Consider the following 14681-nt stretch of genomic DNA (forward strand, 5'->3'; position numbering starts at 1 on the left):
AGGCTCTCAGTCTGAGGGGTGGGGAAGGGAGAAAGCCAGTAAGCAATTACACAAGGAGATATGTGATTACAAATTACGACACGTGCTACGAAGAAGATGAACTATGTGCTCTCAGACTGAGCTTAAATTTGCAATCACTTTTTAACTGACCGAGCTTCAGATGGGATCAATAACAGCTGTTTTTATGGTATCTTGGTACTCGGCTCCTGACTACAGTCTGACCCACGTAATAGCCCCTCCCCTTTCTTGTTTTTGCAGCCGGGGGGAGCAGAATGAGAGCGCAGTGAGCCGGCCCAGCCTCGCTCCCAGCCGTCCCCGACGCCCACCATGAACCACTTGGAGGGGACCGCGGAGGTGGAGGTGACGGACGAGGCGGCAGGCGGGGAGGTGAACGAGTCGGTGGAGGCCGACCTGGAGCACCCGGAGGTGGAGGACGAGCAGCAGCAGCACTATGCGGGCCGCCCCCCGCGCGGCCGCGCCGTCGAGGACCTCCGCGCCTTGCCCGGGCCGCAGCAGCAGCAGCAGCAGGAGGAGGAGGAGCGCGGGGAGTGTCTGGCGCGCTCCGCCAGCACGGAGAGCGGCTTCCACAACCACACGGACACGGCCGAGGGCGACGTGATCGCCGCAGCGCGCGACGGCTACGACGCCGAGCGCGCGCAGGACCCCGAGGACGAGAGCGCATACGCAGTGCAGTACCGGCCCGAGGCCGAGGAGTACACGGAGCAGGCGGAGGCCGAGCACGCCGAGGCTACGCACCGCCGCACGCTGCCCAACCACTTGCACTTCCACTCGCTGGAGCACGAGGAGGCCATGAACGCTGCCTACTCGGGCTACGTCTACACGCACCGGCTCTTCCACCGCGGCGAGGACGAGCCCTATGCCGAGCCCTACGCAGACTACGGGGGCCTCCAGGAGCACGTGTACGAGGAAATCGGGGACGCACCCGAGCTGGACGCGCGCGACGGCCTGCGGCTGTACGAGCAGGAGCGAGACGAGGCGGCCGCCTACCGCCAGGAGGCCCTGGGCGCGCGGCTGCACCACTATGACGAGCGCTCCGACGGCGAGTCCGACAGCCCCGAGAAGGAGGCCGAGTTCGCGCCCTACCCGCGCATGGACAGCTACGAGCAGGAAGAGGACATCGACCAGATCGTGGCCGAGGTCAAGCAGAGCATGAGCTCGCAGAGCCTCGACAAGGCGGCCGAGGACATGCCCGAGGCCGAGCAGGACCTGGAGCGCGCCCCCACCCCGGGCGGGGGCCGCCCGGACAGCCCCGGGCTGCAGGCGCCGGTGGGGCAGCAGAGGGCGGCTGGCGGTGAGGCGGTGCAGCGGTACAGCAAGGAGAAGAGGGATGCCATCTCGCTGGCCATCAAGGACATCAAGGAGGCCATCGAGGAGGTGAAAACCAGGACCATACGTTCGCCTTATACCCCCGACGAGCCCAAAGAGCCCATCTGGGTCATGCGCCAGGACATTAGTCCCACCAGGGATTGTGACGACCAGAGGCCGGTGGATGGAGATGTAAGTGTGTGCGGGTTCAGGCCCGGTCAGCTCCACGCGCGGCCAGGAGGGGAGACGGGCGCTCGGTGGCCTAGTTTGTCGTTGGGAAATGACTTGATGAGAGAAAGGGTCTGTGGGGATGCTCAGAAACAGCTTGTGCTTAAGCGCGCCTGAGTGAAACACAGGTGGGAGGGAGTTAAGTGTTGAGAGGTTGCCGAGGTTGCCGTAAATCAGTGGTTCTCAAACTGTGCCTGGAGCACTTGTTCAGAAATTGATTTCCAGGCGCACCGCTTCCCATCCCTTAGTTTCCCACTTGGAAGGTATGGGGCGGGGCCTGAGAATTTGTATTTCTAACGTCAAATAAAAAACAAGTCTGGATTGAGTAAGGAGAGCCTTTACTGGAAAGGATTATTGCAGAGGGGAAAGGTCCTGTTGTAACAGGGGAAGGGGGACTGTTGCAGTAGCAGAACCTCTGTAAGATCTGCAAGCGTCTCTAGAGTTAGGCACGGGGGTTCTTTTGGAGGGAGGAGTAAACAAGCCTTGGAAGAACAAGGTGTGAGGAAGTGGGATGAAGCATGGCTTGAGCGCATTGCCCATGAGAGAGTGTTTTAACCTGACACCAGCCTATTCCCAGGAGGAGCCCTTGAGTAGGGGTGGTAAGCTGGCCAAAGTTCAGGGACCTGAAGAAGGCGAGGAGCTTAATCCAAGGCTGGTTAATAAGCATTTTGTCTTGATTAATCAGAAGTTCAACCAACCATTTGTCAGGCAAAGAATGTAAATTTGGAGGGTCTGTGTCTGGCCTTGTCCTAGGTAAACAAGGGGGCACCTGTGAGCTACTCAAGTCTAGTGGGAAGGTAGGTTCTTTGCCTAAGCCATTTCCAGAACACAAAACGAGGGGAGGGGAGGCCTTAACCTTTGCTGTTTTCCAGGATCTCGGGGCTCAGGTGAAACTCAACGTTGTCACTAATAAGTTCCCAGGTGATGTTAATGCTGCTGGTCCCGGGACCACAATTTGAGAACCACTGCCTTAAAGCAACCCCTTAAAAGTTTGGGATGAATAGTGTGGCCTTTTTGGAGGAAATCAAGGAAATCCTTCTGGGCCCTTTCGGGGGTGTCTGCAGTTTTTTCACTGTGACTTTCAGGAAGGGCTTAGTTTTCATCTCTGGTGGTACCAGAGTGTCCTTCTCACCTCACAAAAGACATGTTTTTGAACTGAAATATACTTTCTTGTGAAGAGCTACAGAAAGCTCTTGCTGCCCTGTCTGCATTTTATTTTCCGTTTTTGAAATACCTAAGAAATTTGATAACTCGGCAAGCTTGAGTGTCACAGTCTATTCAAAATAAATCAAGAAGGCTAACCTTTACCCCCACTACCTGGCTCTAAAGATTCTCTTTCTCCTCTGACTCTCACTTTTCCATTCTCTTGAATAATTTTTAAGCACTTTCATTTAAAATGCGAGCTTGGAGCCAAAGAAGAGTCAAGTGGTTAAATTCGGTTTCATTTAATTCTACATTTTATGATTGCACCAGCCTATTTCTCGGTATATCTTTTGGAGTGAGAAACAATTATTGGAAGCTGTTTGTTCATTTTACTTAAATAGGTAAAGGGCTGTGCAAGTCAGAAAGGTATCATTCGCCTGCTCTTTTAGTAACAGTCAGCATTGGCTGTTAGCTGATTAAATCGCGGGCACCTTTAAGGCAAGGTTGGAAATGGGTTGGGAAGGGATCTGCGTCCTCCCAGCCAGGGGGCGGCATTGGGTCAGTTAGTTTAATATGCTTGGTGTCTCCGTCTGCTCTCCAGGCTTCACAGTCAAACAGTTAAAAATAGGTGCGCTCACGTGCAGAATTGTCGGTGACCTCCCGCTGTCTCCAGGTTCCTTCTGGCTTGGAGGGATGGAGTGCAGCAAGTATTTTGCAAATGTCGTGGAAATGGAGCAGGTTTTTAAAAGTAGGGAGCTGTCAAGAGGCCGGGTTCTACAACCTTTTTAGAAACTTGGAAAGCCATCCGAGAAAAAGATGCAGGAGCATTTGGACCAGATGCTGGCCTCTTCCTTCAGCTCTCTCACCTGCACCAGCTCCGTGAAACTACTAGCTTAACCACCTGGTGCCTGCAGCCTCATGGTGAACCCATCACCCAGCCTCCACTAGGGCTGGGGGCTTGCTTTTATCCATTTGAACTAGGAAAACAGCTTAACCCTCTTGCAAGATGTTTCATTCAGGAGGTAGAATTGATTCCAGAATATTGAGTGATGCTTTAGAAACCCATCCGGTCAGAAATTCAACTTGACACTAAGAAATTGGTTAGTAGGGCTTTCTGGGTTATGAATAGTTAATACAAAGCAAACCCCAAAACCTGTACTTTAAAATATTCCACCAGTTGTCTTTAAGCCATTTGAATTTGTGGGTTGCATTTCATCTGTCATGGCACATTTATAGGAAAAACCTGCATTTGTTACCTCTTTGATGGTATCATGGGGGGAAATACATACATTCTGTGGATTTCTGCCTCAGCATCAAAAAATATTTACCGAATGCTCATTCCATGTATACTGTTGTAGAAAATGGAAAAGCACTATTAAAAGCCATGTGGCCTGAAGTCTTTCTGGAAGGTACTTGTTAAAAATACAAATTACTACCTTTCTTTTCCAAACCAGAATACCTAAGATGGGGTCCAGTGATCTGGGGTTTTGTTCATTGGGTTTGTTTTCCTTGTTTGTTTCTGTTTTGTAAATTCTCCCTGTGATTCTTGAGTGTGTAAAAAATTAAGAACCACTGATTTGAAGGACAAATATCATCTGGGAAGTTTCCCCATGTTAGCTCTATGGATTAGAGACCTAGCTAATTAGAGACCTAGACCTAAACCACAGGTGTGGTTTCATGGAAGGGGCTCTCCCACTGTAGTTTTGGTCAACTGGCCTGGAAAAGGGGCCCTGGAATTCTTGTTACAGAAGCAGCGCGTTCTCAAAATAGCAACATCAGAAACGACAGTGATGCAAATAGATGGTAATAAAAACCACCTGTACTACTACTTGCCAGAGATATCTGCTGATAGCTAAATCTGCTCTAAACACTACTTTTTTTTTTTTAATTTATTTATTTATGGCTGTGTTGGGTCCTCGTTTCTGTGCGAGGGCTTTCTCTAGTTGTGGCAAGCGGGGGCCACTCTTCATCGCGGTGCACGGGCCTTTCACTATCGCGGCCTCTCGTTGCGGAACACAGGCTCCAGACGCGCAGGCTCAGTAATTGTGGCTCACGGGCCCAGTTGCTCCGCAGCATGCGGGATCCTCCCAGACCAGGGCTCGAACCCGCGTCCCCTGCATTGGCAGGCGGACTCTCAACCACTGCGCCACCAGGGAAGCCCTTAAACACTACTTTTAATTCACTCGGAACTTTAGCATTTTTCTCATACTTGGAGGAAACTGGCATCTGTTTGCAAGTGAATCCTACAGAATGCGAAAATAGGATTGCTCCTTAGCAAGGACTTACTGAACGTAGACTAGATGCTCAGCAGTGAGTGAATATAATTGTTTTCTGAAAAAAGTGTTTATAAATGCTTTGCTTCTAGTAAAGGCTCTTTTCTAGATATATGTTTGAAAGCTACCCCCAGCCCCCTTCTTGAAAAGTATTGTTAATGAATGACCAGTTCTGAAAAGTTCCGCAGCCTACCCGTCTCTCTTTAGGCAACAAACTCACTCTGAGTAGAGATCAGAGCGGGGGGTGGAATCGGAGGTGGATGGAAGCAAGCACACAGCGTAATGGGAGGGTTTTGGCTACTTGGAGTGGTGTGTTGTACAGTTTGAATTGGTCTTTATCACTGCTCCCTCTTAAAGCTACACTAAACATACATACCCTCATATGTATAAAATAGATAACTAATAAGAACCTGCTGTTTAAAAATAAATAAATAAAACAAAATTTGGGGAAAAAAGCTACACTAAAATGACAGTAAAATAATAAAAATACGTAGAGCCACAATCACCAGGAGACAGAGGAAAGAGAAGCAGATGAGAACAACAAAATTTTGGAACACCATAGTGGTGACTGGCTGTGGTAGACATTAGTGCCCCTCCCCCATATTGCCAGTTGCCCTCTGCTTTCAAGCCCAGGGATGACTGCACTGCACCTCCTCATCCCCTGGGAGCAAGATAAGGCCAGTGAAATGGGAGCAGTGAAATGTGATGCTGCTTCTAGGCAGGAGCAGCTCAGAGCACCTTCTTCCCCTGAAGCCTCAGGTTAAGATGGCGGTGTCACAGGATGGCAGAGCCTCTGTCCGTATGGGTCCCAAGTGACCGTGATGAGCCGGGCTCTCTCCTGCCCCTGTGGACATGTAGTGTGAGAGAGGAAGCAACCTTTGTTGTTTTAAGCCTTGGGGATTTGGGGTGGTTTGTTGCCACAGCACAGCCTGATCGATTCTCACTCATACACTGATGAGGTTTCTGTGTTCCCTACTCTGCGAAGTGTCTGTGAGGATTTGTGCTGTGGAACCCCAAGAAAGGCTAAGGAATTTGAGACACCAGATACCTCCGATGGCAGGAGTATGGCTGAAAAAGAAAAGAGGATTGTTTGAAGGTGTGTCACAGGAGAAATTAGACTCCAAATCCCTTCTCCAGCCCATGCCACCAAGTTTCCACTTCTCCTCCACCCCCCACAGAAGGTGGGAGGTTTACTGTAAAGAGAGGGTGAACCAGAGAAGTGCTGGAACTGGGGACAGTAGCCACAGCTGAAAAAGGGGATAAGGGGTGCCTTATGGAACACAGGACCCACTAAGCAGTGAGACTCTGAGAAAGCCTTGGAATTCTTAGCCATCAGGCTTAGAACCTACCCCCTCCCAGCCCCCAGCCCCAGCCAGAGATTAGAATATTCCTCTCTGAGGAAACAGAAAGACCCAAGAGTAGGTACCTACAGTTACTCATGTTTGGGCTTTTCCAGCATAAAATCTGGTTCCCTGCCTGATCACCACGCAGTGAAGGTTACTGCTGCTCATGGATCTTCCAACAGGCTTTTTGGGACCCACTGTTAAATATGAGTGGATATCCAAGGATCTCCGGATATCTGATGAATATCTCTTAACATGAAAGACAGAGACACAAAAAAAGCAAATGCAAAAGGAACTTGGAGAAATAAAGGCAGTACTCAGAGCAGGAAAAAACTATAAAACACTCATCAATATCCTCAGAAGGGTAGGAAAAGATAGGGGAGCCACTAAATTAGAATAGGATGCCATTTTAAAAAGAGAACATTCCAAAAATTTTTAATTAAAAAATGGCAGCAGAAATTTTTTAAAATCCTTTAGTAGGAAGGTTAGAAGACAAAGTAGAGGAAATCTTCAAGAAAGTAGAATAATTAAGGCAATGGATGGAAAGAAGTAGGAACATAGATAAAATTGAGAAATTGTGAAAGACTGTTTCCTAGAAGCAAAGGACATGAGAGTTTCCTGATTAAAAGATTCCCTTAGAGGGCTTCCCTGGTGGCGCAGTGGTTGGGAGTCTGCCTGCCGATGCAGGGGACATGGGTTCGTGCCCCGGTCCAGGAGGATCCCACATGCCGCGGAGCGGCTGGGCCCGTGAGCCATGCGCATCCAGAGCCTGTGCTCCGCAACGGGAGAGACCACAACAGTGAGAAGCCCGCGTACCGCAAAAAAAAAAAAAAAAAAAAGATTCCCTTGGGTGCCTAGAACAATGAAATAAAAAAGATCCACAGAAATTTCAGAACAGAAGGTAGAAAGAGAACATCCTCCATGCTTTCAGAGAGGTAAAAACAGGTTACAAATGATCAGGAATCAAAATGGTGATGGACTCCTCAAAAGCAACACTGGAAACTGGGAGGCCTACACCCAGTCTAATTTCCAATTAAGTGTGAAGATGGAATAAAGATGTTTTCAGTTATGCAGAGTCCCAGAAAATTTACCTTCCAAGCACCTTTTCTCAGTAAGCTACTAAAGGATTGCTTCCCCAAAATGGGAGTGTAAATCAAACTCAAGAAAGAAGATGAGATCTGGGAAACAGAATCTAACAGGGGAAACAGGCAAAGCAATGCCCAGGGTGATAGGGGAGGAGATGACAACCATGTAGCAGGACAAGGCAACAGCCAGTCCAGGGTGGACCAGAACTGGGAGGGCTCCAGGTAGGAGGTGTCCAGAAATAGTGGAAATGAGACATTTCCTAATATGTTTTTTTTTAATATTTTAAATCTATATTTAATTAGAACTTTTTTATCTTTGAAGGATATACTACTTTTTAAATTTTTTATTTTATATTGGAGTATAGTTGATTAACAATGTTGTGTTAGTTTCAGGTGTACAGCAAAGTGGTTCAGTTATACATATACATGTATCTATTCTTTTTCAAATTCTTTTCCCATTTAGGTTTTTACAGAACATTGAGCAGAGTTCCCTGTGCTGGAGAGTAGATGCTTGTTCGTTGTCTATTTTGAATATGGCAGTGGGTACCTGTCAATCCCAAACTCCTAATCTATCCCTCCCCTGCACCCTTCCCCCCAGTAACCATAAATTCATTCTCTAAGTCTGTGAGTTTTTCTGTTTTGCAAATAATTTCATTTGTGTCATTTTTTTGGATTCCACATATAAGTGATATCATCCAATATTTGTCTTTCTCTGTTTGACTTACTTCACTTACCATCCATGTCACTGCAGATGGCATTATTTCATTCTTTTTAATGGCTGAGTAGTATTCCATTGTATATAGGTACTACATCTTCTTTATCCATTCATCTGTTGATGGACATTTAGGTTGCTCCCATGGCTTGGCTGTTGTAAATAGCACTGCAGTGAACATTGGGGTGCATATATCCTTTCCAATCGTGTTTTTCATCATATATATGCCCAGGAGTGGGATTGCTGGTTCATATGGTAGCTCTATTTTTTTAGTTTTTTAAGGAACCTCCATATTGTTCTCCATAGAGGCTGTACCAATTTACATTCTCACCTACAGTGTACGAGGGTTCCCTTTTCTCCACACCTTCTCCAGCATTTATGTTTGTAGACTTTTTGATGATGGCCATTCTGACTGGTGTGAGGTGATACCTCATTGTAGTTTTGATTTGCATTTCTCTAATAATTAGCAATGTTGAGCATCTTTTCATGTGCCTCTTGACCATCTGTATGTCTTCTTTGGAGAAATATGTATTTAGATCTTCTGCCCATTTTTTTGATTGAGTTGTTTGGTTTTTTTTGATATTGAGCCGCATGAGCTGTTTGTAAATTTTGGAGATTAATCCCTTGTTGGTCACATGATTTGCAAATATTTTCTCCCATTCTGTGGGTTGTCTTTTTGTTTTGTTTATGGTTTCCTTTGCTGTTCAAAAGCTTTTACGTTTCATTAGGTCCCATTTGTTTATTTTTGTTTTTATTTTCATAACTCTAGGAGGTGGATCAAAAAAGATAGTGCTTCAATTTATGTCAGAGTGTTCTGCCTGTGTTTCTGTTTGAGTTTTTATAGTATCTGGCCTTACATTTAGGTCTTTAATCCATTTTGAGTTTATTTTTGTGTATGGTGTTAGACAGTGTTCTAGTTTCATTCTTTTACATGTAGCTGTCCAGTTTTCCCATCACCACTTATTGAAGAGACTGTCTTTTCTCCATTGTATATTCTTGCCTCCTTTGTCATAGAGTAATTGACTATAAGTGTGTGGGTTTATTCCTGGGCTTTCTGTCCTTTTCCATTGATCTATATTTATCTTTGTGCCAGTACCATACTGTTTTAATGACTGTAGCTTTGTAGTATAGTCTGAAGTCACGGTGCCTGATTCCTCCAGCTCCATTTTTCTCTGCAGATTGCTTTGGCTATTTGGGGTCTTTTGTTCTTCCATAGAAATTTTTAAGATTTTTTTGCTCTAGTTCTGTGAAAAATGCCATTGGTAATTTGATAGGGATTTCATTGAATCTGTAGACTGCCTTGAGTAGTATAGTCATTTTGACAATATTGATTCTTCCAGTCCAAGAACATGGTATATCTTTCCATCTGTTTGTGTCATTTTTGATTTCTTTCATCGCATCTTATATCAATAGTTTTAGGAGTACAGGTCTTTTGCCTCCTCAGATAGGTTTATTCCTAGGTATTTTATTCTTTTTGACATTATGGTAAATGGGATTGTTTCTTTACTTTCTCTTTCTCATCTTTTGTTGTTAGTGTATAGAAATGCAACAGATTTCTGTGTATTAATTTTGTATCTTGCAACTTTACCAGATTCATTGATGAGCTCTAGTAGTTTTCTGGTAGAATCTTTAGGATTTTCTATGAGTAGTATCATATCATCTGCAAACAGTGACAGTTTTACTTCTTCTTTTCCGATTTGGATTCCTCTTACTTCTTTTTCTTCTCTGATTGCCATGGCTGGGACTTCCAAAATTATGTTGAATAAAAGTGGCAAGAGTGGACATCCTTGTCTTGTTCCTGATCTTAGAGGAAATGCTTTCAGCTTTTTACCATTGAGTATGATGTTTGCTGTAGGTTTCTCATATATTGCCTTTATTATGTTAAGTTCCCTCTATGCCCACTTTCTGGAGAGTTTTTATCATACATGGGTGTCAAATTTTGTCAGAAATTTTTTATGCATCTATTGAGATGATCATATGGTTTTTATTCTTCAATTTGTTGATGTGGTGTATCACACTGATTGATTTTCAGATATTGAAAAATCCTTGCATCCCTGGGATAAATCCCACTTTATCATGGTGTATGATCCTTTTAATGTATTGCTGGATTTGGTTTGTTAGTATTTTGTTGAGGATTTTTGCATCTGTGTTCATCATGATATTGGCCTGTACTTTTCTTTTTTGTGTGTGGTATCTTTGGTTTCAGTATCAGGGTGATGGTGGCCTCATAGAATGAGTTTGGCAGTGTTCCTTCCTTTGCAATATCTTGGAATAGTTTCAGAAGGATAGATGTTAACTCTTCTCTAAATGTTTGATAAAATTTGCTCATGCAGCCATCTGGTCCTGGAGTTTTGTGTGTTGGAAGTTTTTTTTTTAATCAGTGTCAATTTCAGTACTTGTAATTGGTCTGTTCCTATTTTCTGTTTTTTCCTGGTTCAGTCTTGGAAGGTTGTATCTTTCTAAGAATTTGTCCATTTCTTCTAGGTTGTCCACTTTATTGGCCTATAGTTGCTTATAGTAGTCTCTTATGATCCTTTGCATTTCTGTCGTGTCTGTTGTAACCCCTTTTTCATTTATAGTTTTATTGATTTGAGCCCTCTCCCTTTTTTTCTTGATGAGTCTGGCTAAAGGTTTATCAACTTTGTTTATCTTTTCAAAGAACCAACTTCTAGTGTCATCAACTTTATCTTTTCAAAGAACCAACTTCTAGTGTCATTGATCTTTACTATTGTTTTCTTCCTCTCTATTTCATTTATTTCTGCTCTGGTCTTTATGATGTCTTTCCTTCTACTAACTTTTGGTTTTGTTTGTTCTTCTTTAGTTGCTTTAGGTGTAAGGATAGGTTGTTTGTGATTTTTCTTTTTTCCTGAGGTAAGATTGTATTGCTGTAAACTTCTCTTAGAACTGCTTTTGCTGTACCCTGTAGGTTTTGGACCGTCATGCTTTCATTTTCACTTGTGTCAATGTATATTTTAATTTCCTCTTTGATTTCTCAGTGATCATTGGTTGTTTAGTAGCATATTGTTTAGCCTCCACGTGTTTGTGTTTTTTAGTTTTTTTCTTGTAGTTGATTTCTAATCTCATAGCATTGTGGTCAGAAAAGATGTTTGATATGATTTCAATTTTAAATTTACTGAGGCTTGATTTGAGCCCAAGATGTGATCTATCCTGGAGAATGTTCCATGTGCCCTTGAAAAGAATGTGTATTTTGCTGCTTTTGGATGGAATGCTGTATAAATATCAGTCAAGTCCATGTGGTCTAATATGTCATTTAAGGCCTGTGTTTCATTATTGATTTTCTGTCTGAATGATCTGTCCATGGATGAAAGTGGGGTGTTAAAGTCCCCCACTATTATTGTGTTACTGTCAATTTCTCCTTTTATGTCTGTTAGTATTTGCCTTATATACTGAGGTGCTCCTGTGTTGGGTACAGATATATTTACAATCGTTTTATCTTCTTCTTGGATTGATCCCTTGATCATTATGTAGTGTTCTACTTTGTCTCTGTGACAGTCTTTATTGAAGTCTATTTTGTCTGATATGAGTATTGCTGCTCCAGCTTTCTTTTGATTTCCATTTGCATGGAATACCTTTTTCCATCCCCTCACTTTCAGCCTGCATGCGTCCCTAGATCTGAAGTGGGTCTCTTGTAGACAGCATACACACAGGTCTTGTTTTTGTATCCATTCAGCCAGTCTGTATCTTCTGGTTGGAGCATTTAATCTATTTACATTTAAGGTAATTTTATCGATATGAGTGTTCTTACTGCCATTTTGTTAATTGTTTTGGATTTGTTTTTGAAAGTCTTTTTTTTTTCCCTACCTCTTCTGTTTTCTTGTGATTTGGTGGCTAACTTTAGTGTTGTGTTTGGACTGCTTTTTCTTTTTGTGTGTATCTATTGTAGATATTCCATGAGGTTTTGATAAAGCAGTCTGTATATAAACAAAATTGTTTTAAGTTGCTGGTCTGTTAATTTCAAATGCATTTCCAGTATCCTGCATTTGTGCTCTCCTTTTCTCACAGTTGCTAGTTTTGATATCATATTTGTGTGCAAATGATTTCCTGCCTTTATATTTGCCTTTAGTGGTGAGGTTTTCCATCCATAATTTTGTTGTTTCTAGTTGTGGCCTTTTCTTTTCCGCCTAGAGAAGTTCCTTTAGAATTTGTTGCAAAGCTGATCTGGTGGTGCTGAATTCTCTTAGCTGTTGCTTGTCTGTAAAGTTTTTGATTTCTTCATCAAATCTGAATGAGAGCCTTGCTGGGTAAAGTATTCTTGGTTCTGGGTTCTTCCCTTTCATCACTTTAAATATATCACACCACTCCCTTCTGGCCTGCAGAGTTTCTGCTGAGTAATCAGCTGATAACTTTATGAGAATTCCCTTGTATGTTATTTGTTGCTTTTCCCTTGTTGCTTTTAATATTTTTGGCTTTGATTTTTGTCAATTTGATTACTGTTTGTCTCGGCGTGTTCCTCCTTGGATTTATCGTGCCTGGGACTCTCTGCAGTTTCTGGACTTGGGTGACTCTTTCCTTTCCCATGTTAGGGAAGTTTTCAGTTATTATCTCTTCAAATATTTTTTCAGGTCTTTCTCTCTCTCTTTTCCTTCTGGGACCCCTATAATATGAATATTGGTGCATTTATGTTGTCCCTGGAGGTCTCTTAGACTGTCCTCATTTCTTTTCATATTTTTTCTTTATTCTGTTCTGTGGCAGTCATTTTCACCATTCTGTTTTCCAGCTCACTTATCCATTTTTCTGCCTCAGTTATTCTGCTATTGATTTATTCTAGTGTATTTTTCATTTCAGTTATTATATTGCTCATCACTGTTTGTTTGTTCTTTAGTTTTCATAGGTCTTTGTTAAACATTTAGATCTGTGCCTCTATTCTTTTTCCGAGATCTTCAATCATCTTTACTGTCATTACTCTGAAATCTTTCAGATAGATTGCCTATCTCCACTTCATATAGTTGTTCTTCCTGGGGTTTTATCTTGTTCCTTCATCTGGGACGTATTCCTCTGCTGTCTCATTTTGTCTTTCTGTGATTGTGGTTTCTGTTCTGCAGGCTGCAGGGTTGTAGTTCTTCTTGCTTCTGCTGTCTTCCCCCTGTTCTAAGAGGCTGTGCAGGCTTCCTGGTGGGAGGAACTGGTTCCTGCCCACTGGTGGTTGGAGCTGTGTCCTGTCCCTTTGGTGGGCAGGGCTCTGTCAAGCAGTGTGTTTAGCAGGAAGCTGCGTGCTTAGGAAGACTTTAAGCAGCCTGTCTGCTGATGTGTGGGGTTGTGTTCCCACCCTGTTGGTTGTTTGGCCTGAGGTATCCCAGCACTGGAGCCTACAGCCTGCTGTGTGGGGCCAGGTCTTGGTGAGAAAATGGCAGCCTCCTGGTGGGCTCACGCCAATGAGTACTCACTAGAACTATTGCCGCCAGTGTCTGTCCCCATGGTGAGCCATAGCTGCACCCCACCTCTGCAGGAAACCCTCCAGTGCTAGCAGGTAGGTCTGACCCAGTGTCTTATGAGGTCACTGCTTTTTCCCCTGGGTCCTGGTATGCACCAAACCTTGTGTGCACCCTCCAAGAGTGGAGTTTCTGTTTCCCCCAGTCCTGGGGAATTCCTGTGACCAAACCCCACTGGCCTTCAAAGCCAGATTCTCTGGGGGCTCCTCCTCTCACTGCCAGACCCCCCAGCTGGAGAGCCTGACGTGGGGCTCAGAACTTTCACTCTTGTCGGAGAACTTCTGTGGTATAATTATTTCCCAGTTTGTGGGTCACCAACCTGGTGGGTATGGGATTTGATTTTATTGTGATTGCGCCCCTCCTAATGTCTTCTTGTGGCTTCTTTGTGTTTGAATGTAGGGTATCTTTTTAGGTAGGTTCCAGGGGGGGTTTTTTGTTGTTGATGTTTGTTCAGCAGTTAGTTGTGATTTTGGTGTTTTTGTAAGAAGAGGTGAGCTCAAGTCCTTTTACTCCATCTTGTCTCCATCTGAGATTTTCTAATGTTTGTACTGAGAGGAATCAGATTGTCTCAGAGAGTTTGGCATAAATTATTGATCAGTATACAGAAAACTAAGCAAATGGAAAAACAATGCAGCTATTTACCTCACTAAAAACAATTGTTATGCAGGCGCGAAATGCAACAATGTAATGCATGCGTCTCAGGGAGTACCACGTGCATAGTCCTCAGCCGTGCAAACACTGAATATTGATTAACCAAAAATGGTAATATTGAGAGGATAAGGAAAGGTATAGTATAAAATAGGTAAATCCTAGTCTTTTATAGTAAAAGCCAAGAAATAATGTCTGCAATTGAAAAATCAAGGAGAGGCAGTGTAAACACGGTATTTATGATGTGGAAGTAAATACCAGAAGAAATGCTAAAAGGGGGTGGGGAGGAGTAGGGAAAAGGACTTCAGTTTTTGCCATAAGCCATATAGTACTGTTTGACTTTTAAAACTCTATTTCTGTATCTCTTTGCGTTGTTAAAAAAACAAGAGTTGGAATCGTTATTTAGAGATCACTAACTGTACAAAGGGATTGTCTCAATGTTATCGTCCATTTTCTTGAAAAAACAGAGAAAG

At 43.7% G+C, this 14681-nt stretch overlaps 1 protein-coding gene across 1 annotated transcript in view; it reads left to right on the plus strand.

Moving 5' to 3' along the window:
* The first annotated feature begins 327 nt into the window (after window positions 1-327).
* APBA1 (amyloid beta precursor protein binding family A member 1) overlaps window positions 328-14681 on the plus strand; it is a 73269-nt gene continuing 58915 nt past the window's right edge. Inside the window, exon 1 of the mRNA XM_024126859.2 lies at window positions 328-1518. Coding sequence (XP_023982627.1) covers window positions 328-1518 — 1191 coding nt within the window. The remainder of the gene's footprint in view (window positions 1519-14681) is intronic.

This window comes from Physeter macrocephalus, chromosome 9, assembly GCF_002837175.3.
Source record: "Physeter macrocephalus isolate SW-GA chromosome 9, ASM283717v5, whole genome shotgun sequence".
NCBI classification, from domain to species: domain Eukaryota; kingdom Metazoa; phylum Chordata; class Mammalia; order Artiodactyla; family Physeteridae; genus Physeter; species Physeter macrocephalus.